Source organism: Balaenoptera acutorostrata, chromosome 1 (assembly GCF_949987535.1).
Source record: "Balaenoptera acutorostrata chromosome 1, mBalAcu1.1, whole genome shotgun sequence".
Lineage (NCBI taxonomy): Eukaryota > Metazoa > Chordata > Mammalia > Artiodactyla > Balaenopteridae > Balaenoptera > Balaenoptera acutorostrata.
In genome coordinates this window covers 45,050,729-45,078,621 of record NC_080064.1, presented here as the reverse complement: position 1 = coordinate 45,078,621, position 27,893 = coordinate 45,050,729, and the positions used below count along the sequence as shown (strand labels likewise).

Sequence of the window (27,893 nt, the reverse complement as noted above, 5' to 3'; positions counted from 1 at the left end):
GGGTTGTCTGTGTAGAACTCTCTGAGTCTAAGAGAATCAGGGAACATCGGAAGATATAAAGGAGCAGATTTCATGACAATATAGTAAAGAATTTAAGTCCACTGTCCGCAATGGAATAGACTGGCTCAAGGGTTAGTGGGCTTACCATCTAGTGGTCAGCCATTTGTGGCAGAGGGAAGTCTAGTATCTAATGACTAGAAAGTTGGGGTGAGGGAAAGAGGGATTAAACTTAATTGATCTCCACTGCCTTCCAATTCTGTATAATTAGTTGGGAGGGGTGCAGCCAATTACCTTCCTGATTGTGATTAGCATGCTAGAGACAAGTAGCTAATGGCCTGGGATTAAACATTTGCCAAAGCTAACCCACTGAAGTTGAGCAAACCTAAAATCCTGTAAGGGAGGATGGAGAAAGTTTGGATCTCTGCAGCCCTCCTCTTCACAGAGGCAGAACAAAATAATGAAAAAAGCTATAGCTCTGGATTCATACAGATCTGGGTTCAAATTGAGTTCACCCGCTTGCTATATGATCCAGGACAAATGCTGTTTAAGCTCGTTGAGTCTCAGTTTTCTCATCTGTAAAATAAATATGACAAACCTGTCTTCTGAGGTAGCTTGAAGAATATGTGAGCTACTGCCTATAAAGTAATAGAATTTCTGGTACCTTGTGATCCAATAAATAGCTCCAATGGGTCTAATGATGATTTCTTTGCTCTGTCTCCCCCAGCGAGTGGCATTAAGCCTTGAAGATGATGGACTGCCCTGAGGATGGGACCACTCCCTTCGTGCCTCATGGAATTCAGTCCCATGCACTACACCCTGGATGGTGTATGCCTGGATGGAAGGGTTTCTGTACATGAGTCTGTGTGTCTGTGTGTTTGTGTGTGCGTGTGTAATTTTTTTTAATTTATATTGCGGAAAGGTAACCACAAAGTTATGATGAACTGCAAACATCCAAAGGATGTGAGAGTTTTTATATGTATAATGTTTTATACACTTTTTAACTGGTTGCACTACCCATGAGGAATTCATGGACTAGCTACTGCTGAGTGACTAACGTGATGTACATAACCAAATGGGGCCGATGGTACAGTAGCTTACTCACCATTTAAAAATTATATTTACAGAGGGTATTTGGTTTTCGGGGGCTTTTTTAGGTTTCAGAGTTTTGTTTTTTTGTAAATAGAATGATTATGCTTTGTGGCTATCCATCATCATAAGTAAAAAAAAGAAAACACTTCAACTCCCTCTCCCATTTAGATTATTTATTAACATATTTCAAAAGTAAGATTAGTTCTATAAGTAATTTAGAGAGGTGAGAGTATTTATTTTTGGTATGATTGGCCTACCACCCGGACTCTGTGTGCATTTATGTTTATGTGTGTATGTGAGTGAGAAAGAAAAATCTGTAGAGAAGAGGCACACCTATGGCTGTTGTTCAGATACATAATGATAAATATATTTTAAAACAGTCCACAAGAAGGGTTATCTGTAGTTTTCAGAGAAGCCTTTGGAAATTTGGACCAGAAAAGAGATACCATGGTTTGTGCAAACATGCAGTGGGGAGAGGTAGATCTTTTCTGCCTCTGGCTGTTCCTGGGATTCCAATCAGTCAGGAAAAGCCCCTCAGCTCACCCGTGGCTACTGTGGTTCTTACCTGGGCTTTCTCTTCTGTGGCTAAGGCCAGTGTACAGACTTCACACAGTACCCAAAGTTGCCGCGAGCTCAGGTGAGAACATGCCTGAACCTCGGCTACTCCTTGTTTTAAAGTTCAGCATTTCAAGTAACTTCATTTTCCTTTAGGACACTTGGGTTGAATTCACTGTTTCCTCTGAAGCACACTGAGGGTGCCATCCTTACTGATCGAGAGCTAAATGGAGATGTTTCTTGAACAGCCCAAGTTTACTGTTGGGACTGGCTCAGGCACTGACCTCTGAGTATGCTATGGGTTGAGGATAAGGATGGAGGAATAGGTTTTGTTACATCTCTATTTCTCCCTTCCCCTTACTCTCTACCATTTCCTTTAGGTGGAGAAAACAATTTAAAGTGATACATAGGTTTGTTACCATCGTGTGTTCACATAGATGAAACTAATATTTGGCTTAAATCAGAAGAAGTGGCCAAACCTAAAATCCTGTTTGAGGGGGAAACGGCGTACACAATACTACAGTATATTGGATATATATGTTCACACAGGGATTTGGTTTACTGCTTTGTAAATAAAAGGAGAAACTCTGGGTATATGTATAGATTTTTTTTTCATTGTGGACACTTACTTTGCTTTTCCTGGGCCTTGGGGGAGGCAGGGAGAAGTGCACTTTTCTTTTTGTGGGGTCTACCATTGAAAAGATAATCCTACAGTCCCAGAAGGTGTGGTCTTAACTCTGCTGTTCTGCCACTTAACTCCCACTGGACAACCAGGGATAAGGTGTGACATGGAAGTGTTTGGTTTAAGTAGGAGCAGAGGACATGTATCTAACCTTAACATACCTGGAACTTGACACTTTTAAGCAAATTCCTCCCCTTCTACTCCCCAGCTGCCCCCAACTCTGTGAAGCTTGGATGTCTCACCAGCTTGATACCCTCTGAATTTCCAGGCAGACGTTCTGGGGTTCTGTCACCCTGTTCCTAGGACCTTTCTCTACATCACTCATGGTCTCCTGTCTTCTGAGAAAATAACTGTATTCTGGAGCCTGGGCACTAAGCTTTGCATAAGCAAGCAGTTTCTTCATGATATACCTGTGTTGATAGTCCTGAAACATTCATTGAGAGGGTATATGCAATTGACCTAGAATGACCAAAACCAAACAGAATTTTAAGAACAGGTGGCCAACTCCTACAGAGCTTAATCACTTACTACTATTCTTTCAAGAATGGAAAGTAAAATTATTTTTGACTGAAGAAAAATCATGAAAGTGAAAAACACTGAAATTTACACAAAACAAGCAACTTTTTCTGTAACCTGCCTCCAAAGAAATAGAATTTCCTGGGGAAATGATAATAGTGACTAATGCATAGTTTCTAAACTTTTAGTCAGATCCTGTCCTTCACAGAAAAAAATAATGAATAGGGTCAGTGATTCAGCCTGAGATCTCAAAATGATGATGAAACACAACTTTCTGAGAGACATCCATGTTTCCTGAATATGCTACAACTGCAGTGTGGAAGAGGCAGTTACGGAAGCAACCTACAAAAAACTGTGGAATACTCATGTGTTGGATGGCAGTAAATAAGATGAAATCTGAGGAGTCAGGTTCATTCTTCTCTTTTCTTGGATGCATTTTGAGGTACAGTTGCACTTCTGTTGCCTTTTGCCCCTGCGTCATCATATACCTACAGCCAATAATGGATCACAGAGTCATTGGACTATAGAGCTGGAAGGAAGCTTAGAGATAAGGCCTGAAAGGCAGAAAATTTATCAGACATTTTTTTATGTGTGTAAAAGAAACTAGCCCCAGCCCTTTTCCTCGCTTTCCTTTTCCAGGAGACTACTTTGGGCTGCCCGAACATTGTATCAGACCTGCTACCTATCTTATGGCCTATCTTTCTGGTGGAATTTTGAAAGCACTGGCAGAAATATTCTTCCAGAAATGGGGAAAACTAAAATTTTATTTATTTACTCTTGATAGCATGATTACATATAAAACAGATTGAGGTAAACTGTAACCTCAGAATGAGATCGTATTTAAATATATAGCAATAAGTACTCTTCATCCCTCCAATTCTGTGTGATTGCAATATGTATATTCATCCACTGAAACCATTTGCTAGGTACCAAGTAAGTGCCAGGTACTGCAGATGTACAGGTCAGTCAAACGCTTTCTGTCCTGACAGAACTCACAGTAGCAATTAGAGGAAGACATGCGGAAACAAAAAAAAAGGAATAGATATTTTTTGGGGTACTATTAGTTTACAAAGGTGTAAGAATGGGGTCAAGAAAGGCATTGTAGGGAAAGTGGCCCTAAGCTAAGTCTTAGAAATTAAGTAGGGGTGTCCAGGCTGCTTCAGGCAGAGGACACACTGAGCTAAGACACAGAAGCATGAAACAGCATGGGGATCTTAAGAAACTGCATGTAATTCATTGTAATGAGCAAAAGGCTCAAGGGAGACTTAGCAAGAAATGAGGCTGGATGGAAAGACAGGTTCAATGTAAGCACTTTATAGAATACTTCTATTTAATTTCTGATTCAATTAATGAAACATTTCTTGGTCATTTACTGTGTATAAGGCACCAAGTGCATCATGGAAAATTGATCAGAATGTGTTGCCAGCACTTTGCAGACATGACAGTCTTCACTCTCAAGCTTTCCTGTGGCCAAAGGGAAACAGTGACTGCTTTTCACATATTTGAGTTGAAGTTTTTTGATACGGTCAATGAAGACTGATGATAGAAGGGCAGTGGGATTTTCACAGAAGGATTCCATGTTGTCAAGAGCCTCTGGGATTTTCTCAACGGTGAAAAAGAAAACTGGAAATTTTGAAGACGTGGGGTCTGCAGAGGGGACCCCAAGCACTGTCCAGTCGGGTGCTAGGGGGAATGGGGAGAGAGCACAGGAATGTGAGTCTCTCTACCCTACTCCCTCACTCCTGCTATACACTCATCATTTCACAAAATATAAATGAGTTATCAGTTAAATGCTTCAGAGTAAATAATTTCTTTTCCCGGCAATGCATGAAGATAAGAGTATCAGAATCTTCTCACACTATTTTTAGGGTATTGGGGATTTTCAGGATATGGAGAACTTAGAGGTGGAGGAATTACAGCTTCAAATTTTCAGTTAATATAAGAAATCAGGAAGCTTTGTTCATTCAGGCTATGCACCATGTGCATAGTCAAGAATCAGCAGAAATTCTCTGCATTTGCAAACACTTTGTGCTATAAAAAGTAATTTTAAAAAGCCACCTGTATATGTATATATATATTTAAAGACATGAAGGTTTTGATACTTTTTTACAAAAATTACAACAGAAAACAAATATCTGTACAAACCATGTGTTTTAAAATAGCATTTTGTTCTATACAAGCTGTTGTTGATGTGGGGTGAGCTCCTGGTTTGCAAACTCCATCACATTGTACACAAATGAACATTCCTTGTTTGTCTTCCTCCGAACACCCCCAAGTGACCATATTTGATGTAACAGGCATGTTAGAATGTTGGGTCACACTAACCATTTATGCTTTTTTGTCTTGTCCTTCTGAGTTCCGTTAGCTTCTGTACTCAGTCCCCTTGCAGTCTGGTTTCTCTTCCAGAGGCAAAGGGTGGTGTGCTGCATCTCACTAGTTGTACCAACATCATCTTGGTGAACTAAAAACCAAATGTGGACATTTGTAAAATCAGTGCACTGTTTCTAGAGAGAGATTAAATTCATTTTTTTTAAATCTGAAAGTACTGTGATGCTTTAATGAGGGGGGGAGTGAATGATATTGTGAGAGAAAGACTATCAATATTATAATTCCCATTTTAGAGGTGAGAAATATGAGTGAAGAAACTGCCCAGAGTCAATAGTTATGTTTAGTGCCCCCAAAGTACGTGTAGCACATGTGGTGTTCTCTGCCTCGATTTTCCTTTTCTGCCTCTTCATCTGGCTAACTCCTATTTGTCCTTGAGTACTCTCCTTAGGAAGCCTTCTCTATTCTCTCAGACTCAGACCTAACTCATAGGGTTAGGTAATTCTGTGCTTCCACAACAAATTTTTCCATTTGTATCCCAATATTTCCGCTCTGCCTCTAACTCCCATGCCAATGAGGTTGCTTTTACCAAGGTCACCCAGGACTTCCTTGATTATAAACCTTGTAAATATTTTCAGTCCTTATCTTCCTTGACCTGGAAGCAGTATGTAACACTGTTGGCACTCCTGTCTTGAAATACTCTTATTTTGGCTTACATTGACACCATACTCCTGGTTTTTCCCCTACCTCTCTGGCTACATCTTAATCTCCTTGCCTATGAGTTTCATACTTCTAATCTTTCCATTTTCCAATCCAGTCTACAACCAGCCAGAGTGATCTTTCTAGAATGCAATAGGTCATGTCACCACCACCTCTTTCCACTTTCCTGCCTAAAGCCCTTCATCCATTTTCCTTCCATTTAAATCCAGTAGCCTTGGGTTTTAGCCCAAACTCCTTAATATGGGTTGTAAGGCCCTTCATGATTAGTCTTCTACCCCTTCTCCAACCTCATTATTATATTCACAACCTTATTCTGTATTCTAACCACACAGTTCTGGGCCTTCTGTCTGGAACATTTTCTTCAGGAAGACTTCCCTTAGACCCCCTAGACTGGATTAGGCGCCACTCCATGTGCTTCCATAGTATTCTGTGCTTCCCCTATTTGTAAATTTTATCCCTACATTATAATTGCTTGTATGTTCCTTGATTGCCTCCTCTGTAAGCTCTATAAAGGTATGTCTTGTTCACCACTGTATTCCCAGCACATGACACATAGTAGATGCTCAGTAACTTATGCTAACTTCAGGCATATCAGACACATAGACCATGCTTTTTCAGCTATACTATGTGGCCTCATACCCCAAAACCTGAAATCACCTTACAGCCTGATCGGAGTCGGGTGTCCTTTAAATTTTCTCAGCACTTTTGATATTTGCCATATCTGTAGATGCCCAGATTCATCAATTACGTTATAATTTTTTATAATTTCACTCTTGGAAAATAACCTTATGGTAATTACCCAATGTCTCTAAATACTTAACTCCAACTACCACCTCAAGAGTGTCATGAGGATTCGAAGAACAAGCACTTGTAAACAGACTCAGCTTAGGGGTTGACATTTATTAGGTGCCTAATACACAGTGGATCCCTTCTCTTTTTTATACAAGTCCCTTGTTACCACCCACATCCACTGTTTTTTTTTTTTAATAAGATGCCTTATAGTAATTTACAGTTTACAAAGTATTTTCCAATTTCCAAGACATTGTTTCTTATCCTTACAACAGTTCTGCCAGATGTATAACATTATTATGCTCATTTTAAAGATAAGAAAACAGGTCCAAAAAATTCAATCAGTTCACCTTTGGTCACAGTGAATCACTGTCACACAAGGGATTATTTTAATACAAATCTCCAGTGACTTTTCCCCCCCATCACACCCACTCTACACTCTGCTACCAATTCTTTTTCAGGGAGAAAAGTAGTAATGTCAAGACTGGGCATGAGAATCAGAGACCACTAGCCCAAATACAGAATAGTGTAGTTACAGGCACCAAGAATGATGCCATTTCGGCATTGTCTCTAGATCCAACTCCATCTTCCCCTCTGGCTGGAACTTAGATGAACTACAGCAGGCTTCTACTAATTAGGAGTTTTGTTGCCCTTGGCCTAAGCAAGGAGAAAAATTTTTCCATAGCCAGAAAGCCTTCACAGAGGTCAATCAGTTTGGCCTGAAAAGACAAGAGCCTCTCGGGCAGTAATTCTCAATCCTGACTCAACTGGGGAGCTCTGCAAAACAAAACAAAACAAAACAAAACGATACCGACACACAGGTCCACTGTAGGAGATTTTGGTTGAATTGGTTTGGGACAGGGCCCAAGCACCAGTATTTTTTTAGGTGCTTCAAGGCGATCCGATTGCGCAGGCCGGGCTGAGAATCACTGCTGGGTAGGCTGTGCTGGGGAGTGGGAGATCAAATATTCAACTTAAGTCCTATTCACAGCACCTCATCTAGAGACCCGTGAGGTAGAAAGGGAAAGGAAGAAATAAAAGGTAGAAAGAGAGAAAATGGGGGATAAGTGCGGCCGAGTTAGCTGTAGGGAAATGAAAAGCTCCACTGTGGATTCAGGGAAAGCGTCGCTGAGGATTTCTAGAGCTCATCCTTAAACAGGCCGAGTTCAGTCGGAGCTTGCGTTAGACGCGTTCACCGTGGTGCGCTGCGTTCTCCCTTGAGGTCTCCCTTTAACCCTATTTTACTGATGAGACGACCTAGGTCCAGAGATGGTGAAGGGCCTTTTCCAACTCACACAGTCGGATGTCCCAAATGGAGGTGGAGCCTGGGGGGACGCAGGATTCCGGGTGTTAAGCCCGAGGTCAGGCAACGCGGCCTCCAGACCCCCGCCCCCCGCCGCGGGGCCCAGAAGTCCACGGACGGCTTCCGCCCTCAAGCCCAGGAGAAGGCAGGTCGACCAGCCTCAGGCCCTTCACGCCTCGGGCTGAGCCGGCAAGGCTGCACAGACCCCGCCTCCGGGGGAATGGAGCTTCGTTCGGCCGGGAGGGGCGCTGCCGCCTTGTCCCACCTCCGGGTGGACGGGGTAGGGACCGGGTCTCTCCGCTACAGGCTGTGCCGTTGCCTGACGTCACTTCCGCGCGCCGCCGTAAACGTCAGTGTCGGGCGCGTACGGTGGCGGTGAGGTGTGCTATTAAAGTTTGGTCTTGGTTGCCTTTTGCCAGCTATGGAGAGTGATTTCTATCTGCGTTACTATGTGGGTCACAAGGGCAAATTCGGCCACGAATTCCTGGAGTTTGAGTTCCGGCCGGACGGTGAGAGAAGCATCCCGCTCCCCGGGAGCGAGGGCTAGGCCTGGGGGCGGGCGAGTGGGGAGGCTGGGGGTCCGGAATGTACGACGAACTGGAGGAGGAAGGGACAGATGGCTGTGAGACGCTGATTTGGAAGGAACGATCCTATGTCCGCCCCACTGGTTCTTTCTCTATGTGTGCAGGGACTCCTGTTTAGTGACGTTTTTGACCATAATGCTTCATTCAACAGACATTACTTGAGCGCTTATCTTGTGCCAGGTTCTGTTCCACATTCTGGGATGCAGGAGTGAACGATGGACACGCTTCCTCTCTCATGGAACTTGTATCCTCGTGCTGGGAGATCGTAAACAAACAAAAAAAAGATTCCAGATAGTGATGAGTGGTCAGAAAATAAAACAAAATGATGAAATAATTGCTGGTGGGCCGCTTTTAGAAAGGGTGGCCATTGGAGAACTCTGAAGAGCAGATATTTGAACTGAGATCTGATTGCCAAGAAGGAGCCAGCCTTGTGAAGCTCAGGAAGAAGAGCATTCTAGGCAGAGGGAGAAACAAGTGTCAAAGCCGTAGGGCAGAGATGAGATAGGCATGTTTCAGGTGCCCAGTGTGGCTGAAGAGTACGGAACTCTGGGGAGAAGAGTAGGAGATGATGTCGGATAAGTATGCAGGGGTCACACCATGTAGTCTTTATAGTTCATGGTAGAGTTTAGATTTTTTTCTAAGTGCAGCAGGAAGCAATTGGAAAGTTTTAAGCAGAGCTGTAATCTGTTCTTGAAAAAGTATTGTAACCATTAGGTGCAGAATGGGCAAGAATGGCAACTACTTAATGGGAGACGGTTACAGTTGTTAAGACAAAAAGGATGTTGTTTGGGACTAGAGTGATAGTAAAAGTAGAGGGAAGGATTTTTTTTTTAATTTATTTATTTTTGGCTGTGTTGGGTCTTCGTTTCATGCGAGGGCTTTCTAGTTGCGGCAAGCGGGGGCCGCTCTTCATCGCGGTGCGCGGGCCTTTCACTGTCGCGGCCTCTCCTGTTGCGGAGCACAGGCTCCAAACGCGCAGGCTCAGTAGTTGTGGCTCACGGGTCTAGTTGCTCCGCGGCATGTGGGATCTTCCCAGACCAGGGCTCGAACCCGTGTCCCCTGCATTGGCAGGCAGATTGTCAACCACTGCGCCACCAGGGAAGCCCCGAGGGAAGGATTTAGGATACTGTTGGAGGCAGAACCAGAAGGACTTTGCCAATTGATAGGATTGGGGGCGTGGCCAGTATGGTGAAGGAAAAGGAGTCAAAGATGACAGAAAACTTCCACTAAATGGGGGCACAAAGATGAACTGACAAGCCCCAATTGTAGAGAAAGTTTTGTTAACAATAACAAGACAGTGTATTGGGTGTTGCGGTAGAAAGAAACAGAAGATTCTAGGAGCAGAAAGAAGGTACCTAACTTATCCTGAGGGTCAAAGATGGCTTCCTGCATAAGATGAAGATGACACGGGGAAGGGGGGTGTGAGTCTTTAGGAATGTGTAGGAGTTGGTTAGGCAGATGAGTCAAGAAGGCATTTTGGACAGCATTAACAGCAAGGAGGCTGAAAACCCAAAAAGTGCATAGGATGTTTCAGGCAGAAACCAAGACAGTTGACCCTGGAACAACAAAGGTTTGAACTGCATGGGTCCCCTTATATGCAAATTTTTTTCGATAGTAAATACTATGGTACTACATGATCCACAGTTGGTTGAATCTAGGATAAGGAACCATAGATACCAAGGAACCGCAGATGCAGAGGGCTGGCTGACTCTTAAGTTATACTCGGATTTTCGACTGTGTAGAGGGTGGGCGCCCCTAACCCCCACGTTGTTTAAGGGTCAGCTGTAGTTTGATTAACTCCAGCTCTGTGAGAGAGGACTATTATAGGAGTGAGGCTGGAAAGGGGCTCAGCTTAACAGTAAGCCACATTAAGGAATTTGGATTTTATCAAGAAGGCAGTGAGAAGCCATTGTCAGTATCAGAGTATTAGAGTAACCTAATCAGATCCATCTGTTACTATATCACTTTGTCCACTGTATGGAGAATGACCTGAAAGGAGAGAGACTTGAGGCAGAGAGACAGTGCAGTGAGGCATCAATTAACTTGGCTCTTTTTAGTGTGCCCTCTATAGGGAAATAATTATCTCCTCTATTTCCTTTTATCTTCTCCTTCATATCCACCATATATACCCAAATTAGCCTGTTAGATGCACATATGCACAAAGGGCCTTGTATACCAAATATGCTCAATAATAAATCCACAGCTTTTCCATCATAGGGATAGATAAGAATGTTTCACAGTCACATGTTAATATTTGTAGAAAGCATTTTACAGTTTTCAGAAGTTTTCACCACTCTTTTGAGCCTTAGAAGGCCCTGTGTGCAGGTAAGTTATCAATTACTCCTATTTTCAGCTGAGGACATTAACCTGCAGAGACATGATTTGCCAGTCACAAAAGAGTCTGTTCTTTTATCACACCTGAGCTGCCTTTTGCAAGAATTGTAATTCATTGTCAGCTGTATTTTTGGCTGGGAGGCTATTTAATAGTGTCGACTGAAAAAAAAAAAGCACAACCTAAAGATTGAGAATTATGTTTTATTCGGCAGAAATTCTGAGGACTTAAGCCTGGGAGACAGGCTCTCAGATAGCTTTGAGGGACTGTTCCGAAGAGGTAAGGGATGAGCCAGGATATATAGGAGTTTGTGCAAAAAAAAAAAAAACCTAAAAAAACAAAAAAAACCAGGTAGTCAGAAGATCAAAATATTACTATTAACTATTAATTAAAGAAATACCAGACAGCTCAAGTTAAAGAAGTTAGCACTTTTCTATGTAGAGGAAGATGCTTGGCTCATTGGGATCATTCCTTTGATATGCACGTAACTATCTAGGGCCAGTATCCTGTTTCCCCCACCCTGAATCCCCTCAGGGTCCACCCGTGGGAGGGAGCTGGGAGTGGTGTGGCTGGTGGCTTGATGGCGGCAACATCCTTTGTTTACTCATAAGGCAGCCTTTATATATATGTTTTTATTATATATTGAATTTGTTTTTTGCCCCTCACAGGGAAACTGAGATACGCCAACAACAGCAATTACAAAAATGATGTCATGATCAGAAAAGAGGTAATGTATCTTCTGAGAGCCTTCCACTCACTACCGTTTAGCCTTTTGTCCTTTTTTTGTTCTTTCTGTGAGTAGTATTGAAAGATAAAGAATAGGGAAGTATAGACATGTCTGTAGACAGCTTCTAAAGTTTTTCTCAAATCTTCTTTTAGTTTATATTTTCTTTAACAATGCTGAATCGGTAACTGGTAATCATTTGAAGTCTTGCAAATCTTGGTTTGAACCCTGAATCTGCTACTTACTAACCATGTGACCTTGGGCACACTTCCTGGTTGAACTTGATAAGTTTCAGTTGCTTCATCTGCAAAAACAGAAAACCTACCTCCCCCACTAACTTAGTGTTTGATGTATTCCCTGGTACCTAGCACTCAATAGAGCTCTTTTAATTTGCATTTGAATGGGGGAAAGGGAGCATGGGAAAGCAGTTAACATCACTGAATGCATGTTAGATGCCAGGCATGACACTAGGTATTACATCTGTGATCTTATTTTAACCCTTATTGTAAGCCTCTGTGATGGGTGGTATTATATACCCTTTACAGATAAGACAGTGAAGGCCCAGATATTAATTATGGGGCTTGTACAAAGTTAGCCCTCCTAGTAGGAGATTGAGCAGGAATTCAGACCTATGCCTGCCTTTGTCAAGTCCGTGTGCTCCATTTTGGCATGATTTCTACCACACCATTAAGGTTTCATCAAAGTTATTCTTTCCTTTTAAGCACTTTGTCACATTTGAAAATGTCTTAACAGTCAGTATATTCTCATGCTATTGTATTTAATTAGCAATCAATATTATGCTTACCCACACGTCAGCATCCTCACAATTTTTTTTAATGTGGACTAATATGTAAAATGTAAAAGACATATCTCTGTTCTTCAGAAGCATGTCATTTAGTTAAAATTAACCAGAGTTACTCACAGATCTTTTGTTTGGGGCTCAAGTGTGAGATTAGTAGGTAGGCAAGGAGTAGGTCCATGTGAACAGGATATACCAAGAAATAGAAACAACTAGTTGGGGGACTGAGGTGTAGTCATTGGGCACTTCTGACCCTGCCGTCCTCTTGACATGCTGAGGTCAAGCCGGAATGTCTTCCCACTTACAGAGGTGCCAGAAATAAGTTTTCATGAATAGTCTTTTTTTTATCTTTCATCACTATCTGAGTCAGAATGCTGCTTAGCGATACAATTTAAATTCTGTTTTTTAACTTGCTTTCAGGCTTATGTACATAAAAGTGTGATGGAGGAACTGAAGAGAATAATTGATGACAGTGAAATTACCAAAGAGGATGATGCTCTGTGGCCTCCTCCTGACCGAGTGGGCCGGCAGGTGGGTGTTTTAGCAACTACCCACAGTGCAAAAATCTTACAAGTAAGATGAGGTTTACTGCTCTGCATATGACACTGAATATACTCATGTATGTATGTGCGATATGGAGCCCTACACAGAGCAGATTACCAGCACCTTGGTCTAAGGAAGCACTAATCCCACACAGAGGATCGGGGAGAGCAAGTGGTGCTGCTCACCACCTAGAGCCCAGCCCTGAATTTCCTCTTGTGATCCCTCCCTTGCTTCTCAGAGTATTTGCTGCCCATATTACTTACTGAGTAACGACTATGGACAAAACCTTGTGAGGATACGAAGATAAATAAAACATAGTTATTTCAACAATCTAATGGAAGATCATGCAAGCAACTAAGTATATCTGTTTAAATTCATGGCTTAGATATTTATTCTGAAAACATTGTGGCAATTAAAAAATAAAAGCCACTGTCATACTTGACTGAATTAATAGGAAAGGTTCTTCTTTCCACTTTAATGCTGCTTTCCTAATCCAGACTTCTAATTGATTTCATTGTTTCTTTTGTCCTGTACAGGCCATTTTTCCTTCCTGAAGCCAGAGTAATCTTTTAAAATGTAAATTTGTTTGTTCCACTAATTTTAAACTCTCCAGTGGCTTCCCACTGCATTTAAAATAAAGTCCAAACTCCCACCTTACCTTCTGCTATTCTCACCATCTCTCACTGTGTTCAGACCTCACCAGTCTTATTTCTGTTACTCAGATACACCTAGGTAGTTCTTAGTTTAGGACCTTTGCATTTCCTACATGCTGCCCGGAACATTCTATCCAAGACTGTCTTTATTATTGAGGTCTTCACATGTCACTTCCTCAGTGATGTCTTGCCTGTCCATCCAATCTAAAATGCCTTTCCCCAGCACTTAAAAAAAAAAATCTGGTTTTTGTCTTCATAGCATTTATCATTGTCTGAAATTGCCTTGTTTGGTTTTCCTTATGCATCCCTCTTTCTCCTCCACTGCAACAGACATACACATACACATGCATACTCCTTCAGTACAAGGATTTTACCTATTTTTTTTCACTGCTATATCTCTAGTGACTGAAATAGTGCCAGTGTGTAGTAAAAGCTCAATAATAATTATATTTATTAAATTAATATGAAAACTCGTATAAGCTTATTCTAATTAACCTCAGAATGATGAGCCAACTCTTGAGGAAGAGTGAAAAAAATCTCATCCTCAGTACTTACTCAAGTTAACTTTTTAATTAATGTTCATGAGATCTTAGTAATACTATATATACGTATTTTGCCTTAGGATTGATAAAATTTTCAGCTCCATTAGCTCATTCAACATTCACAATAGTCCTGTGAAGTGGGCAAGGCATACTTCTGTATACCAGCAACAACCTACTGGATAGTGTAATTAAAAACAAAATCCCACTCATAACAGTAACAAAAGCTATACAGAACTTGGGAGTGAATTTAACAAGGTATATAAAACTTATAGGAAAGGGCTTTATAGAAGGACATAAAAATATGTATCATTTTTATGGATGGGAAGACTCAATGTTATATCGATTTTCACCAAAATAATTTATAAATTCATTCCAATTCAGATCAAAATCACAACAGGATTTTTCCTAAAACCTGATGGAGCCTCAAATTCATGGAAGATCAAAGGGGCAAGAGTAGCCAAGATAATTTTGAAGATTTCTTATAAAACTATAGTCATTTGTATGGTGACATTGCCTCAGGAATTGACCACTAAACCAATGGGACGGAATAGAGAACCTAGAAACATTAACCCATGAATATACTGGAACTTGGAACAGTATATGACAGAGGTGGGCTTTCAAATTAGTAGAAAAAGGATGGACTGTTTAACAAAGTATACCAAGTTGATTGGCAATATATTTACAGAGTATTTTTTAATTAGACGATTTATAGAAATAAAGCAAAATTTTAAAACATAAAAGAAAATATAGACTGTCTTATTATTTCCGGGTAGAGAAGTTTTTTAAACTCCTCAAGGGAAAAGATTAGTAAATTTGACTTCTTTAAATTTGAAACTTCTTTTTATGTAAAGATATCAAGATAAAATTGAAAGATAAGCCACAGGTTAGAGGAAGGTATTTGCAAAACATAACTGGCAAAGCATTTCAATCCAGAATATATAAAGAACTACAAATTAATAATAAAAAGGTAAACTAGTGGCAGAATGTGTAAAGGTTATGAATAGACAGTTCCAGAACTGGAAAAACAAGTGGGCAATAAATTTATGAAAACATTTACAGTTTTATTTGAAAAGTGAAAATGAGGACAACAGTGAAATACCATGTCAGACCTATTAGAACGGTCAAAAAAAAAAAAAAAAAAGCACCAAGCTTTAAAAAGGATATGAGAAAGAAAAGGGGGATTCATATATACTGGTGGAAACAACATTGGTACAACCATTTAGGGAACGATTTGTTAGTGTCTAGCAGAGCTGAAAATATGTTTACCTTCTAGGAATTTCCTAGAGAGATTTTCACATATATACACAAGATGCATAGAAGGCTATCCTTGCCACATTGTTTATAGAAACAAAAATTGGGAACTTAAGTCTGCTTCAATAGGGAAATGAATATTCTAAAGCATTTAAAACTAATGGACTTGATCTACCTACAAAAACTGTTGAAAACAAAAAACAAAATAAATGAACAAGCCAAACAAAACCACATAGATAGAGAAATCAGAGTAGTGGTTACCAGAGGGAAGGGGCTGGGGGAGGGGGGGAGGGGGTGTTGCAAAATGGGTAAAGGGGATCAACTGTATGGTGACAGATGGAAACTAAATTTTTGGTGGTGGGTACACTGTAGTAGTTACAGAAGTAGAAATATAATATTGTACACATGAAACTTTTAAACCAATTTTAACCCAATATGGGAATTCCCTGGTGGTCCAGTGGTTAGGACTCATTGCTTTCACTGCCGTGGGCCCAGGTTCAATCCCTGGTCAGAGAACTAAGATCCCACAAGCTGCGTGGTGTGGCCAAAAACAACAACAGCAACAAAAAAACAATGTTAACTCAATAAAAAACAAATAAAAAAACACCCTTGTTGAATGAAAAATGCAAAAAGATACATATAGTACAATCATTTATGTAAAATTTAAAAAATATACTACCTAATATAAAATCATGAGTGGAAAGAATACACCCCAGCTTCTGGGGAGGCAGGAAGGAGAATAGAGTGGGAGGTGGGTCTAAACTCTAATATTTCTTAAAAAAGAAATCTGACACAAATATGATAAAATATTAACATTTTCAAATCTGAGTGTTAAGAAGTAGAGCTCGACAGATTGTAAGTTTGGGACTTCCCTGGTGGTCCAGTGGTAAAGAATCCTCCTTCCAGTGCAGGGGATGCGGGTTCGATCCCTGGTCTGGGAAACTAAGATCCCACATGCCGCGGGGCAGCTAAAGCCACTATTAGAGAGAAGCCCGCGTGCCGCAACGAAGGAAGAGCTCGAGCGCTGCAGCAACAGATCCTGCATGCCTCAGTGAAGAGCCTACATGCCGCAACTAAGACCCAATGCAGCCAAAAAAAAAAGAAAAGTAAATAAATAAATAAATAAATATTAAAAAAATAGATTGTAAGTTCCACAAGGGCAGAGATGTTTGGTTTTGCTGATCTTTCCCATAGGCCCCCCCACAATTCCCCACCCAGTAGATTTTTTTTTTTTTTTTAAGATTATAGTACTTGTTTCACTCTTTAGAAATTCAGACCCAAGGGCATACAGCTAGTAAGTGACAAAGCTGGGATCTGCTCAGGGTCTGGAATTCTTTTCCTTGTCCCATGTTGCCCAGAAAAGTTAGATTCTTGGTATTCATAAAACAGATTTATACATGTTACTCCACATTGTTAACAATGAAAACTCCTATACAAAGCATGATGCAAATTCTTCTAAATGGTGGAGCCTCACACGCACAACTTCCTCAAAGAGTATAAGCTACTCAAGGGCTAATCCAGTATTTATCTCATACCAATTATTTATCTCTTTGTTTCTAGTACCTAGTACAGTTTAGGGCTCAGATTGAAATGGTCTTGGTAATGTGGCCAACTGTATTAGAGTTTGTATGATTTGGCAGATGATGAACCCTTCTGCTGTGTGACTGATGAAAAATTCAATTCAGCTTGACATTTCATGTTTCTAGGAGCTTGAAATTGTCATTGGAGATGAACATATTTCTTTTACAACATCAAAAATTGGTTCCCTTATTGATGTCAATCAATCCAAGTAAGTATCCATGATCCTTATATCCAGATGTGTCTGTTAGAGCAGGTTGATATGAAACCCTTAACCAAATTGGGACCGTTATGGTAAGATCTGGTACAAATGTAAGACAGAATTGGTCACCTTTGTCCCCCTCAATAGAGAGACTCCAAATTATATATTTTCAAGGGCTTGCTCCTTTTGCTTTTGGTGTTTTAGTCAATCATTGCTAATAAGAGCTTCTCAGTGACACACACACAGAGTAATGCCGTAAGAGCAGCCAAAGTGGGTAAGAATCTGCCCAGAACAGAAATGAAACACGAAGAAACAAGTGCTGGAAATAAACTGTAGAATCAATGAGTCTGAACACCTTCCTCAGTGTTGGCTATTCAGATAGCACATCTTAAAGCCTGACTTCAGTGAAACTTGAAATTATTCAGAATATAAATTTAAAAATTCATTTTGTCAGTAGGGTAAATTATAAAGTTGAGACATGAATCTACATACCACAAAGAATCCTTAGAATTTGGCAACCTCTTTGGCTCTTGTGCTTTGAGGATTTGGGGTTAGATATGGCTCACTTTTAGTACATGTTGGGCATAACTGTCTTCCTGTGAACAGTCTTGTTCTTACCCAGTTATGCTGTAGTAGTCTTCAGCCTCTTGGTCCTGCTTAGTACTAATTAAAAAATAAGTTTTCCTAATTCTGAAAGTAATACATGCTCATTGTTGAAAATATAGGAAATACAGAAAAGTAGAAAGGTGAAAATAGCCCGTAAACTTATCAATTAGATAACCATTAATCTTAAAGTATTTCTTGTCTTTTTCCTGTGCTTTAAAAAATATATATAGTCTTTTAAAGCACAAAAAATGTAATTGAGATCAACAGTCTGTTACTTTAATCATGATTTTTTTCCACTTAATATAAGCATTTCCTCATTAAGAAGAAACCTTAACATTTTAAATTACCTCATAATATATAGCATTTTAATACATTTATTAATATATTTTAATATATAGCATATAGGCTTTTTCTTCTTTTTGGACACTGGGTTGTTTTCAAAGTTTTAATTCTGTAAATACCTCTATGAGGAATATCCTGGTACATAAATAATCTGGGTTAGTAAATGGTATTTTTTTGCTGAGTTTTCTCAGCTTTCTAAACATTTTTTTCTTCTTGCATTTTAGGGATCCAGAAGGCTTACGAGTATTTTATTATCTTGTCCAGGACCTGAAGTGTTTGGTCTTCAGTCTTATTGGATTACACTTCAAGATTAAGCCAATCTAGATTGAATATTAGTGTGGACACAAGGGGGGTGGGAGTGCTGCTTTTAATTACCATTATCAAGACATTTTTGTGTATATCAGGGCAGTATTTTTTTTATAAACTATAAATGATTGTCTTTAATAAATACGTAACAAAATGCAATTTTTATTATTTTATAAAGACCCGAACATGTGCACTCTTCTCAATTACTTTTTAAGACTAACATCCTATGTGAAGTATTGCCAAAAATCTGATCAACTCTATACATATAACTACCAGTTTACAGGAAGTAAAAGAATAGAGAAACATGCTAAAAAATACAGTGGAAATCCAATCAATATCCTTGTCCTGGGAAACTCCAGGACAAGGGATCTGGTTTCTTCAAAAAATAAGCTGCAAACATAAAGTAAATGGAGATGGAGTGAGAACCTATATATTAAAGGAGATTTGAGAGACACACAGTCAATACAACATTTGAACCCTATTTGGATCATGATTCAGGAAATGTAAAATTGACATCATTAAGGAAATTTAAACACGATATTTGGTATTAATGAAGTATTGTTAATTTTTTAGATGTGAAATAGTATTGTTGGTATCTTGGGTTTTGTTTTTTTCATCCAGCTTAATAATTGAGGTTGGGGTTTTTTAAATCACCTTTATAGATATATCTGAAGCTACTTCAGTATGGGGGGAAATATTTGGTTTAATACATTATAAGGGATAAAATGCCTGGTCTCAGAAAAATTTTCCAATAATTGATTTTAAAATCAGAATACCAGCGGCCATTAAGAAGCAACCTGGTTGTTGTAGATAGTGTGGGGATTTGTTCAGCAGGTAAATCTGTAGGAACTTTTCTTGCTGCTAAATTGCATGGCTTCCTTAGTGAGGCAAATTGCTGACTGAACAGACAGTGGGCGCTGAAAGGAACTAGGTCTTGATAAATCTCATTTGACTGGGGGGAGGTGATCAGGCTGAGCTCAACATCCCTCAAGACAGGCCAACTTGGGACACGTCCCAAGTCTGGTGACCCCTAGGCAAGTGTTCCTCCACAACACACACTCTACTTTGCCTCCTTCAAAGATTACAGGGCAGCAAGTTAGGTGCAGATCTGGGACCTGAGATGTCAGGCTTCCTGGCTACAGTGCACCCTCTGCTACAGAAGGGTACCTGGCAATGAGGTAAGTTCGTGGCAAAGCAGACATCCGAAAGAGTCACTCCAAATTTTTAAGAAACTAGACCTCAGGAAGCTGTAAAAGCCTCAAACACGCTGTTCCTTATAATGCTCACAGCTTCTGTATGGTCTCAGCTGTGCCCTGCACAAGAGCACAGGTTCAGTAAATGTATGATAGAAAATAAACCAGGAACCCAGAGAAGAGCCAGCTGAAAGGGAGTGTTCAGTCTTGGCGACCACAGTGAGAAGGACATGTACACGAGCCAACCCTCTGAAAGGTCCCCTGGGGGAAAGAGGAAGGAGCAGTTTAAAGATGAAAAAGGTCCCGTCTCTCAAATCTACGAAGCCGGCCCTGGGCTGGGTGAACGGACGTGATCTAAAAAGCCTCCAAGGGCAGGCAGGGACCAAGCGCGAGGTTGGGTGAGGGAAGGCAGAGTCTGAAGGGCAGGAAGCGGACCCCGCAGAGGTTTCGTGCAGGACTGTCTTGTTAGCTGCGGTATCCCTCAGACTAGCATGGCGTTCAGTAAATATCTGGAATTACCGATTGCTGGAGGCAGCCTTCCGCGGGTCCGAGCACTGGCTAGTTGCGGACTCAGCCTACCTCCACAGGATCCCTTTGCCTAGGAGAAAAAGCCAGGTGTGCGGGTGAAGCCCCGGCGCGCTGAGACCCGCCCCGCGACTCCGCGCCCCGCCCATAGCCGCAGCGAGGGTGCGCAAGCGGCGCCCGCCGTTTACGACGGGCCGGAAAGCAGTGGCCGTAGCCAGCGCTGGCTGAGCCGGGTCGCTATGGGGGTAAGCGGAGGCGAGCCGCCGCCGGGGCAGAGGCTGGGAGGTGGCGAGAACCTGGGAGGCAGGTGCTCGCGCCAGGAGGGAAGGAGGGGAGTGGGCTCGCGCTAAGAAGGGGCGGGGAGGCGCAGCTCATGCCGGGAGGGGAGGAGAGGGGCGGGGCCGGACAGGGGCTAGGCGCGGGGCTGCCCGGGCGCTGTTGACGCTGTCGTCCTGGCGCCCCTCCTTCTTCTGCTCCTCCTCTCAGAAAATCGCGCTGCAGCTCAAAGCCACGCTGGAGAATGTCACCAACCTCCGGCCAGTGGGCGAGGACTTCCGGTGGTACCTGAAGGTAAGGCTCTGGTGGGGGCGCCAGGGCCGAGGCCGCGTAAAGGTTTCCCACCCTGATCTCAGTGGTGAACGGGAGCTTTCTCTCCGGCTAGATGAGAAATGCTTATTACATGTTCTCTTTTCTTCTGCGTAGAATTTTATGTTTGCTTTTTTAAGTTTATTGGTCAATTCTTTTTATTCTTTTTTAAAATTTTTATTTATTTATTTATTTATTGGCTGCGTTGGGTCTTCGTTGCGGTGCGCGGGCTTCTCATTGCGGTGGCTTCTCTTGTGGAGCACGGGCTCTAGGCGTGTGGGCTCAGTAGCTGTGGCTCCCAGGCTCTAGAGCGCAGGCTCAGTAGTTGTGGCGCACGGACTTAGTTGCTCCGCGGCGTGTGGGATCTTCCTGGACCAGGGCTCGAACCAGTGCCCCCTGCATTGGCAGGAGGATTCTTAACCACTGTGCCACCAGGGAAGCCCTACTGGTTAATTCTTAATTGGCAGTATCTTGAAATATCTTTTGTACTTTTTTCCTCTGTAACGTATTTCATGGTATGTAAACAAACACTAAACGAAAGGCTACTTGAAGGGATCTTGTGATTATTTAGTAAGAATAATTTCACCTTCTCTTTTGTTGATTAGGTTTTATTTACTGTGAAATCGTTTAATTTTGTGCATGGCTCCATTCTTAATTCCCCATCCTGTATTGGTAAATCTGGTACTCTAGTGGAATGGTCTACAGAGGTCCTCTTCTTAACTGAGCAGTTTGAGGCCCTTTACTCTCCCAGATCCCGGAGCTTCTGATCTGTTTTCCTTTTAGTCTAAATCCCAGAATCCTTCAGTACCTGGCAAAAGCCCTATCTTTCAGGAAGCTTTCTGCCCACCTTTATTTCCAAATATTTTGAAGCCTGAGTGCCAGGGCTTATTTGAGGAGTTGATGTTTCCTGGCTTCAAAAAGCAGAGTCTAGAGAAGGAGACAAAGAAGGAGTAGCAACAGAGTGATAAATACTTTTACCAGGAACCTACAGGGCCTGTAAGGACACACAGGAAGCTCCTAACTCAACCGGGGGGTGGGGGGACTTTGAAGCCATTTCTGTACTACTTGAGCCTTGAATCCCTAGCCAGACTGGGGACTTCTTAGAGGAGGATGAGCAAGCCAACACAAGAAACACTTTGCCCAGAGATAAGTCTGGTTACGTCCTTAGTGGGGCTGGTCATAAGGATGAGGTAAGATTGCTGACAAGATGATGACCCTGCCCATCTCACACTGTTCTTAACCCTTCCCTCAGCATCTGCCCAGCTGAGCCAACTTCTTTACTAATACTCTTTTTCCCCCTCCCCAAGATGAAATGTGGCAACTGTGGTGAGATTCCAGAGAAGTGGCAGTACATTCGGCTGATGGTAACTGCTCCCCCCACCACTATACCCATATACAGACACACATAGGCCTCTGGGCAGGGATTTGTGGCCCTCACCTCCCCGGTCTTTGGACCCCACTTTTTGTGGTTTGGGAGGGCAGGCAGAGTGTGATCAACTGGGAACAATGGGCTTTGGGATGTGAGGCAGAGTTCAAAATCAAGGGGGAGTCCTTTCCTCAGTCTCAAGAAGCCTTCCCAGGATTCTTGTCCTAGCAAGTTGCTCACCCTGTCTGGGTCTTGGTAGATATAGATGGTGTGTATTTAAATATTGTTATAATATTAATTGATAATAAGTGGTAGGACTGGGTCTCCTGGGGACCCTTACATCTTACTGATATGTGACTAGAGGTTCTGTTTACTGCTTGCCAGGACAACGTGGCACTGAAGGGAGGCCGTGGCAGTGCCTCCATGGTCCAGAAGTGCAAGCTGTGTTCAAGGGAAAACTCCATTGGTAGGTAGGCCATGGATACTGACCTCTGCCACGCTGGCCCATGGCTTTGTGGTACCAGACCGAAAGCATGCTCATGTTACCAGTGGGTGGACCCAGGCATGAGGTATCCAAGCTTCTGCCGTAGACTCTTGCCCAGAGCCACACCTGGGTACCTGGGTGGGGCTGGGATATGGACTCAAATAGACTTTGTCTTCTCTTTTACATTTCAGAGATTTTGAGCAGCACCATCAAACCTTACAATGTAAGTTTCCTGCTGCAGTGGCAGGCATGGTGGGATTAGATCCCAGCTGGGAACTAGGAGGCCTGGGTTCCAGAGTTACATCTGCACCAGAGTGACCCACCATGGAACTGATTGACTTCATGTGCTTACTTGTTCATTCATTCACTGTCAGTCATTTATTCACCTTACCCTGACTGAGTGCTCGGTAGGAAGAAGACTCATAACTAGGCTATTGTACTGCCTTCTTATAAGTGTTGGGCTGTGGGAGCTTAGGGGACCTCTGACCCAACCTGGCCACTCAGTTTCCATCACTGGGAACACTTGCCTTGTCTACATCTTGGAGGGCTAGTGAGCCTTCTCTGAATCCATGGGTGAGACAGTACATCCACCCTTGATATTTAATTTTATTAGGTATTTATACGTTACTGCATTAACAGATTAGTCCAAAGGTGAGGGAAGGAGTGTATGCTTTGGGTCTGTGTCTTTAAAGAAGGGCAGTTACTTGTCTTCATCCATTCCTTATTTGGTATTTTTGAAAAATGTCTGATTTATGCTAAATTCTCAGCTTTGTCCTGAAGTTAAAGGGAAAAATCACATAAGGACTTGCCCTCAAGTAAATCATAATCTATTGGAAGAGACAGACCAGCAAACAAAAACCAATCCAGGGCCAGGCACATGGTTGGTGTGCAGGAAGCATTTCTACAGTAAATGACAGAATGAGAATGAATGTGTGGGTGTGTCCTTGGGGTCTGTGGGCCCAGGGGTCAGGGAGGCATGAATTTCGTGGCTGTACCACCCCCCTCAGTGTGCCTCCTCCACATGCATATCCCACTTCAAAGGCTTTAAGTCAGCCCCTGCGTTGACAGCATGGCGGATGGTTAGCAAAAGGCCACAGTGAAGTGTACTGGGGCCTTTTAGATGACCTGGAAACCTTATAGCTTAACATTCTTCTTCATAGTTTTTATTTTGATAATTTAATCTACCATTCATTGAGCATAGTGTCAGGTCCTATACTGGGCACTTTACACCTAGTTCAGGTTCTCACAATAAACCTGTAGTGGTTTCCTCAGCTCCAGCTGACAATCTTAGGCCCAGAGAAGAAGAGAGGCAGAACTGTGTCTGAGCTCACATCTAGGCACCCTGACCCCAGAGTCCACATCCAAGAAGGTCTTGTGGCAAGCAGGTGTCAAGGCAGCCTTCTTCCAGAACGGGATGAGTTGCCCCTGAGTCCCATTCTGGGCTCTCAGGGGCTGTGGAGTCATCCTGAGGGCACAGTTGGACCTACCTCCTCAACACACTTCCTTTCTAGGCCGAAGACAACGAGAAGTTCAAGACGATAGTGGAGTTTGAGTGCCGAGGACTTGAACCAGTCGATTTCCAGCCCCAGGTGCATGTCTTCCTGGGGAACCTGTATCTTTGGGGAGGGCATATAGGAAGTGACAGCAGAACTGTGCTTCCTACAGAGACTGTGGACTAGGAATTCTCATTTCTAAGAATAACAGTTGTTATTTATTAAGCATCTAATATATGTTGGGCACCAGGCTTGTCACTTTTAATGTTACCTCACTTAATCCTCACAGTAACCCTGTGAAGTTATACATCCTATTTTTCAGATGAGAAAAGAACTTCAGAGATTTTGCCACTTGCCCAGGGTGACGCAGTTAGTAAGCAATGGAGCTGTAATTTGAACCCACATCTATCCGACTCCAGAGCCAGTGCTCAGGCCACTTTATTTGTGTAGCATTTTCACCTCACAACCCTGTGAGGTAGGCAGAAGAGAGAGTATTGTCATCCCCGTTTCATAAGTAAGAAAACTGAGGTCCAGAGAGGGAAGTGACACGCCCAGGGTGTTTCAGAAAATCAAGGGTAATGGAAGGGTTTACCCCACACCTCCTGCCTTCTGGGCCAGGGCTCTAATTTGGAGAAACCACTCTAGTCCCAGGGCAGCTGCCAGGGCATGGAAGCTCAGTAGTTATTCCAGAAGAGTAGCCCACACTGTATTTCTGTCTTCCCATGCCAAAGGTGTTGTGAGAAAGGCCAGTTCCCTGACCAGGCCCCACAGGCCAGACCAGTGCCTCCTTTCCCCCAGATTAACTGCTGCCTTCCTGTCACCTGCAGGCTGGGTTTGCTGTTGAGGGTGTGGAATCCGGGACAGTCTTCAGTGACATTAGTCTGCAGGAAAAGGTACGAGACTTGGGGGCCTTGCGGGGAGCTCTAGGGCACCTGGTGGGAATAACCCTTTTGGTGAACAAGGCTCTTCAATGGGAAGCCGACTCCACACTTTCGTGCTTTTTGTTGGTGATTTTGGCGTTTATGATAGCCCCAAGTGTAGTGCTGAAGCGCTGCCTAGTGTTCACACGCAGGAAAGCTGGGTGTACCTTACAGAGAAGATGCGTGTTAGACAAGCTTGTTCAGGTGTGAGATACAGCACTGTTGGCTGTGAGTTGAGTATTAGTGAATCAGCTATGTATGTGTGTGTGTGTGTATATATATATATATATATATATATATATATATATATATATATCACAGCACTGTTGGCTGTGAGTTCAGTATTAGTGAATCAGCCATATATATATATATATATATATATATATATATATGTTAAATAAGGTGTTTTTAAACAGAATCAGATGCTCCCAGGAACCTAACCCTGTATTTCCCCTGGGAGCAGTGATTCAGTATTCACTAATACAGTGTTTGTGGGGACTTTGTAGAACATAACTACTGTGAATACCAAGAATCAACTGGACATGTTACTGCCTTGCAGATAAGGAAGGCTTGTGGTCAGGCCTCAGAGGAAGGAAGGACAAAAACATTCAGTTTGCATAGCACCTAATAACAGTAACTGGATTTACTGAGCTCTCATATGTGCCTGGCCCTAGGCTAAATACTCTTACATGTGTTAACTCTTGATTCTTTCAACATTCAGTGTAAACTCTATTGCTGTCCTCTTTTTTTTTTAATAGAGGACAGAACCAAGGCTCAGAGAAGTTAGTGACTTGCCCAAAATCACGAAGCTAGAAGAGTAGGAATTCAGGCCTGAGCAGTCTGGCTGTGTCCTGGGTCTGACATGTTCCTGAAGATCTGAGCCGGAGCCTGAGCTGGCCCTTTGAAGGCCTAGTCCTCCACTCCCCATGCTGTCCCAGGCTGCCTCGTGAGGCTAACACTGCCGTTTTTTCCCACAGGACTGGACTGACTATGACGAAAAGGCTCAGGAGTCTGTGGGAATCTACGAGGTCACCCACCAGTTTGTGAAGTCCTGAACCCTCTTCCTGCACACTTACCTCTAAGAACTGAAAAGGGACAATGTGCCCCAAGCAGCACAGTGCAGAGGCTGGTCCCCTCATGTCTCGTCTCCTGGCAGCTGTTCAGGCCCTCACAGCCTGCGTGCTGGGCTGTCACAGCTTCCCGAGCCCCACCAATAAAGCCCCTGTTTGTGCTACACTGGTGGATGAACAGCCGCTCTCCTCCCTCCACTCCCCTTCATGTTGGAGGGCTTTGATGGCTTCTTGGCACCTTCCCACAGTACAGAATCTTAGCCTGATCCAATTTGCAAAATAGGAGAACAGAGCTCCTAAGGGCACTCAAGCTCTTGGGGAGTGCACAGGCCACCCCAGGGGACCAGAGGTGTCAAACTCATTGGTACAGAGGGCAGCGGAGCCTGCGGAATGATGTCATGAGCCCAGTAGTCCTGAGCCAAAATGTCACATTGACCACATTGGCTCTTGGGTAAACCCAGGCAACTCTGTTCACTGGTGTCACTGCATATTCCAGGGCCAGAAGGGACTTTGGAGGTCAGCAGTTCCATCCTGGCATGAATCTTCTCTCTACAATCCCTGCCAGATGGTCATCAGGTCTTTGCTCACTTGCTGTGATGGGGCAATCCCTCCCACCAAGGGAATCCCTATGAAAGTTCTTCCTTATGCTGAGTCAGCCTCTATGCTTCCTTTAGCTCCTCCTGATGGTCCTGGTTTGTCTCCTTTGTGGTCACACTTCTGTATTCTTCTGCCCCTGGACAGCCCTGTGGAGGTGTGAAGACAACAGTCCCAGCCTCTGTGTCTCGTTGGCCTGGTTCCCTGGGTCTAAAGATCCTCCTACAGTGGATAGAGTTGTTCAGTGCACAGTTAAGTCATGAGGGCGAGCTCACATCTTCATACCGGTGACTCCACCATTCGGAAAACCTGTCATGAGAGACCTTACTCCTCTCCAGTGTTCTGCTGGAGCCTGGAATTCTTTGGAAGTAAGAATTACTACCTTCATTTTCTGCGTGGCCCTCTGGGAAAGGCTCTGCCCACTCCAAGGCTGGTTGTGGAGCTCTAGGAAGGGGATCCTCAGAGGCAGGTAAAGCTGGCCATGTCCAAGGGCGGGGAAGAGATGCCTGCCCTGTCCCCTCTCCAGTCTGGCAGCTGTCACGTGTCCTCTAGGTCCCCCATGTTCCCGGCCCCTGGGCCTGTGCTTTCTGCACCTGACAGAACAGGGCTTCTTTGGCCTCCTTCAGCCAGCAGCTCCACCAGCCCCCACTGACTAGAACGGTCCATTGCCTGGCCTGAAAGCAAACAAGGGAGCGTCACGCTGGATAAACAGGCTTTCTGGGTTTTAGTCTCCGTACTAGCCAGTATGTGTTATAAAGGCAAGGACTAAAAGGATCTCAAGGTTTTCTTTATATTGTATTTTCTCATCTTGTAGGGAGTAGAGGAACACAAATAATCAGTAACAGATGGAAAATAGATTATGTCAATAGATGCAGAAAAAGTATTTGGTAAAATTCAGCAACAAACCATAGAAACGCTTAGCAAACTAGGAACAGAAAGGAACTACCCTTACCTCACAAAGGATATCTACAGGAAACCCAGAGCAAATGAAATGTTTGAAGTATTGCATTCACGATTGGGGTGAGAAGAGATGAGGATATCCTGGATCACTCTATTCATCATTGTCCCTACACCGCCCCCGCCGCAGCACTTAGACTGAAAAGAAAGTAAGGTGCAAGGACTAAAAAGGAAGAAATAACTCACTTTTCACAGATTTTGATTTTCCACTTAGCGAATCCAAAAGCATTATCAGGTGCTGGATTTAAGATCAATATACAGAAAT

General features: G+C 42.8%; 3 protein-coding genes and 1 long non-coding RNA gene across 19 annotated transcripts in view; 3 read left to right on the top strand and 1 right to left on the bottom strand.

The window, feature by feature from the left end:
• The window catches only part of LRP8 (LDL receptor related protein 8), an 81,617-nt gene extending 76,233 nt beyond the window's left edge, over positions 1-5,384 (top strand). For all 15 annotated transcript variants that reach the window (XM_057546204.1, XM_057546193.1, XM_057546187.1 and 12 more), the window contains one exon: positions 725-5,384. In XM_057546204.1, the coding sequence (XP_057402187.1) occupies positions 725-763 (39 nt within the window). In that variant the 3' untranslated portion in view covers positions 764-5,384. The remainder of the gene's footprint in view (positions 1-724) is intronic.
• On the bottom strand, positions 4,450-8,359 carry LOC130708191 (uncharacterized). The gene is made up of 3 exons (XR_009008279.1): positions 7,972-8,359; positions 5,168-5,303; positions 4,450-4,525 (listed from the first exon to the last, which is right to left on the bottom strand). It is a non-coding gene; the product is annotated as an uncharacterized LOC130708191 (long non-coding RNA).
• Positions 8,305-18,600, top strand: MAGOH (mago homolog, exon junction complex subunit). 2 transcript variants are annotated; one of them, XM_007164433.3, is made up of 5 exons: positions 8,308-8,488; positions 11,564-11,622; positions 12,839-12,949; positions 17,114-17,196; positions 18,360-18,600. In XM_007164433.3, exons 1-5 carry the CDS (start codon positions 8,401-8,403, stop codon positions 18,457-18,459), a joined length of 441 nt encoding a protein of 146 aa, XP_007164495.1. In that variant the 5' UTR covers positions 8,308-8,400; the 3' UTR covers positions 18,460-18,600. The 2 variants fall into 2 exon arrangements, with proteins under 2 accessions (XP_007164494.1, XP_007164495.1); XM_007164432.3 differs by lacking the exons at positions 17,114-17,196; positions 18,360-18,600 and adding an exon at positions 14,538-14,899 and having other exon boundaries at positions 8,305-8,488.
• A 1,646-nt stretch (positions 18,601-20,246) lies between these two features.
• On the top strand, positions 20,247-26,243 carry CZIB (CXXC motif containing zinc binding protein). The gene is made up of 8 exons (XM_007164434.2): positions 20,247-20,404; positions 20,646-20,729; positions 22,052-22,108; positions 22,495-22,576; positions 22,786-22,817; positions 24,106-24,183; positions 24,915-24,980; positions 25,985-26,243. Exons 1-8 carry the CDS (start codon positions 20,399-20,401, stop codon positions 26,060-26,062), a joined length of 483 nt encoding a protein of 160 aa, XP_007164496.2. The 5' UTR covers positions 20,247-20,398; the 3' UTR covers positions 26,063-26,243.
• The last annotated feature ends 1,650 nt before the right edge of the window (positions 26,244-27,893 follow it).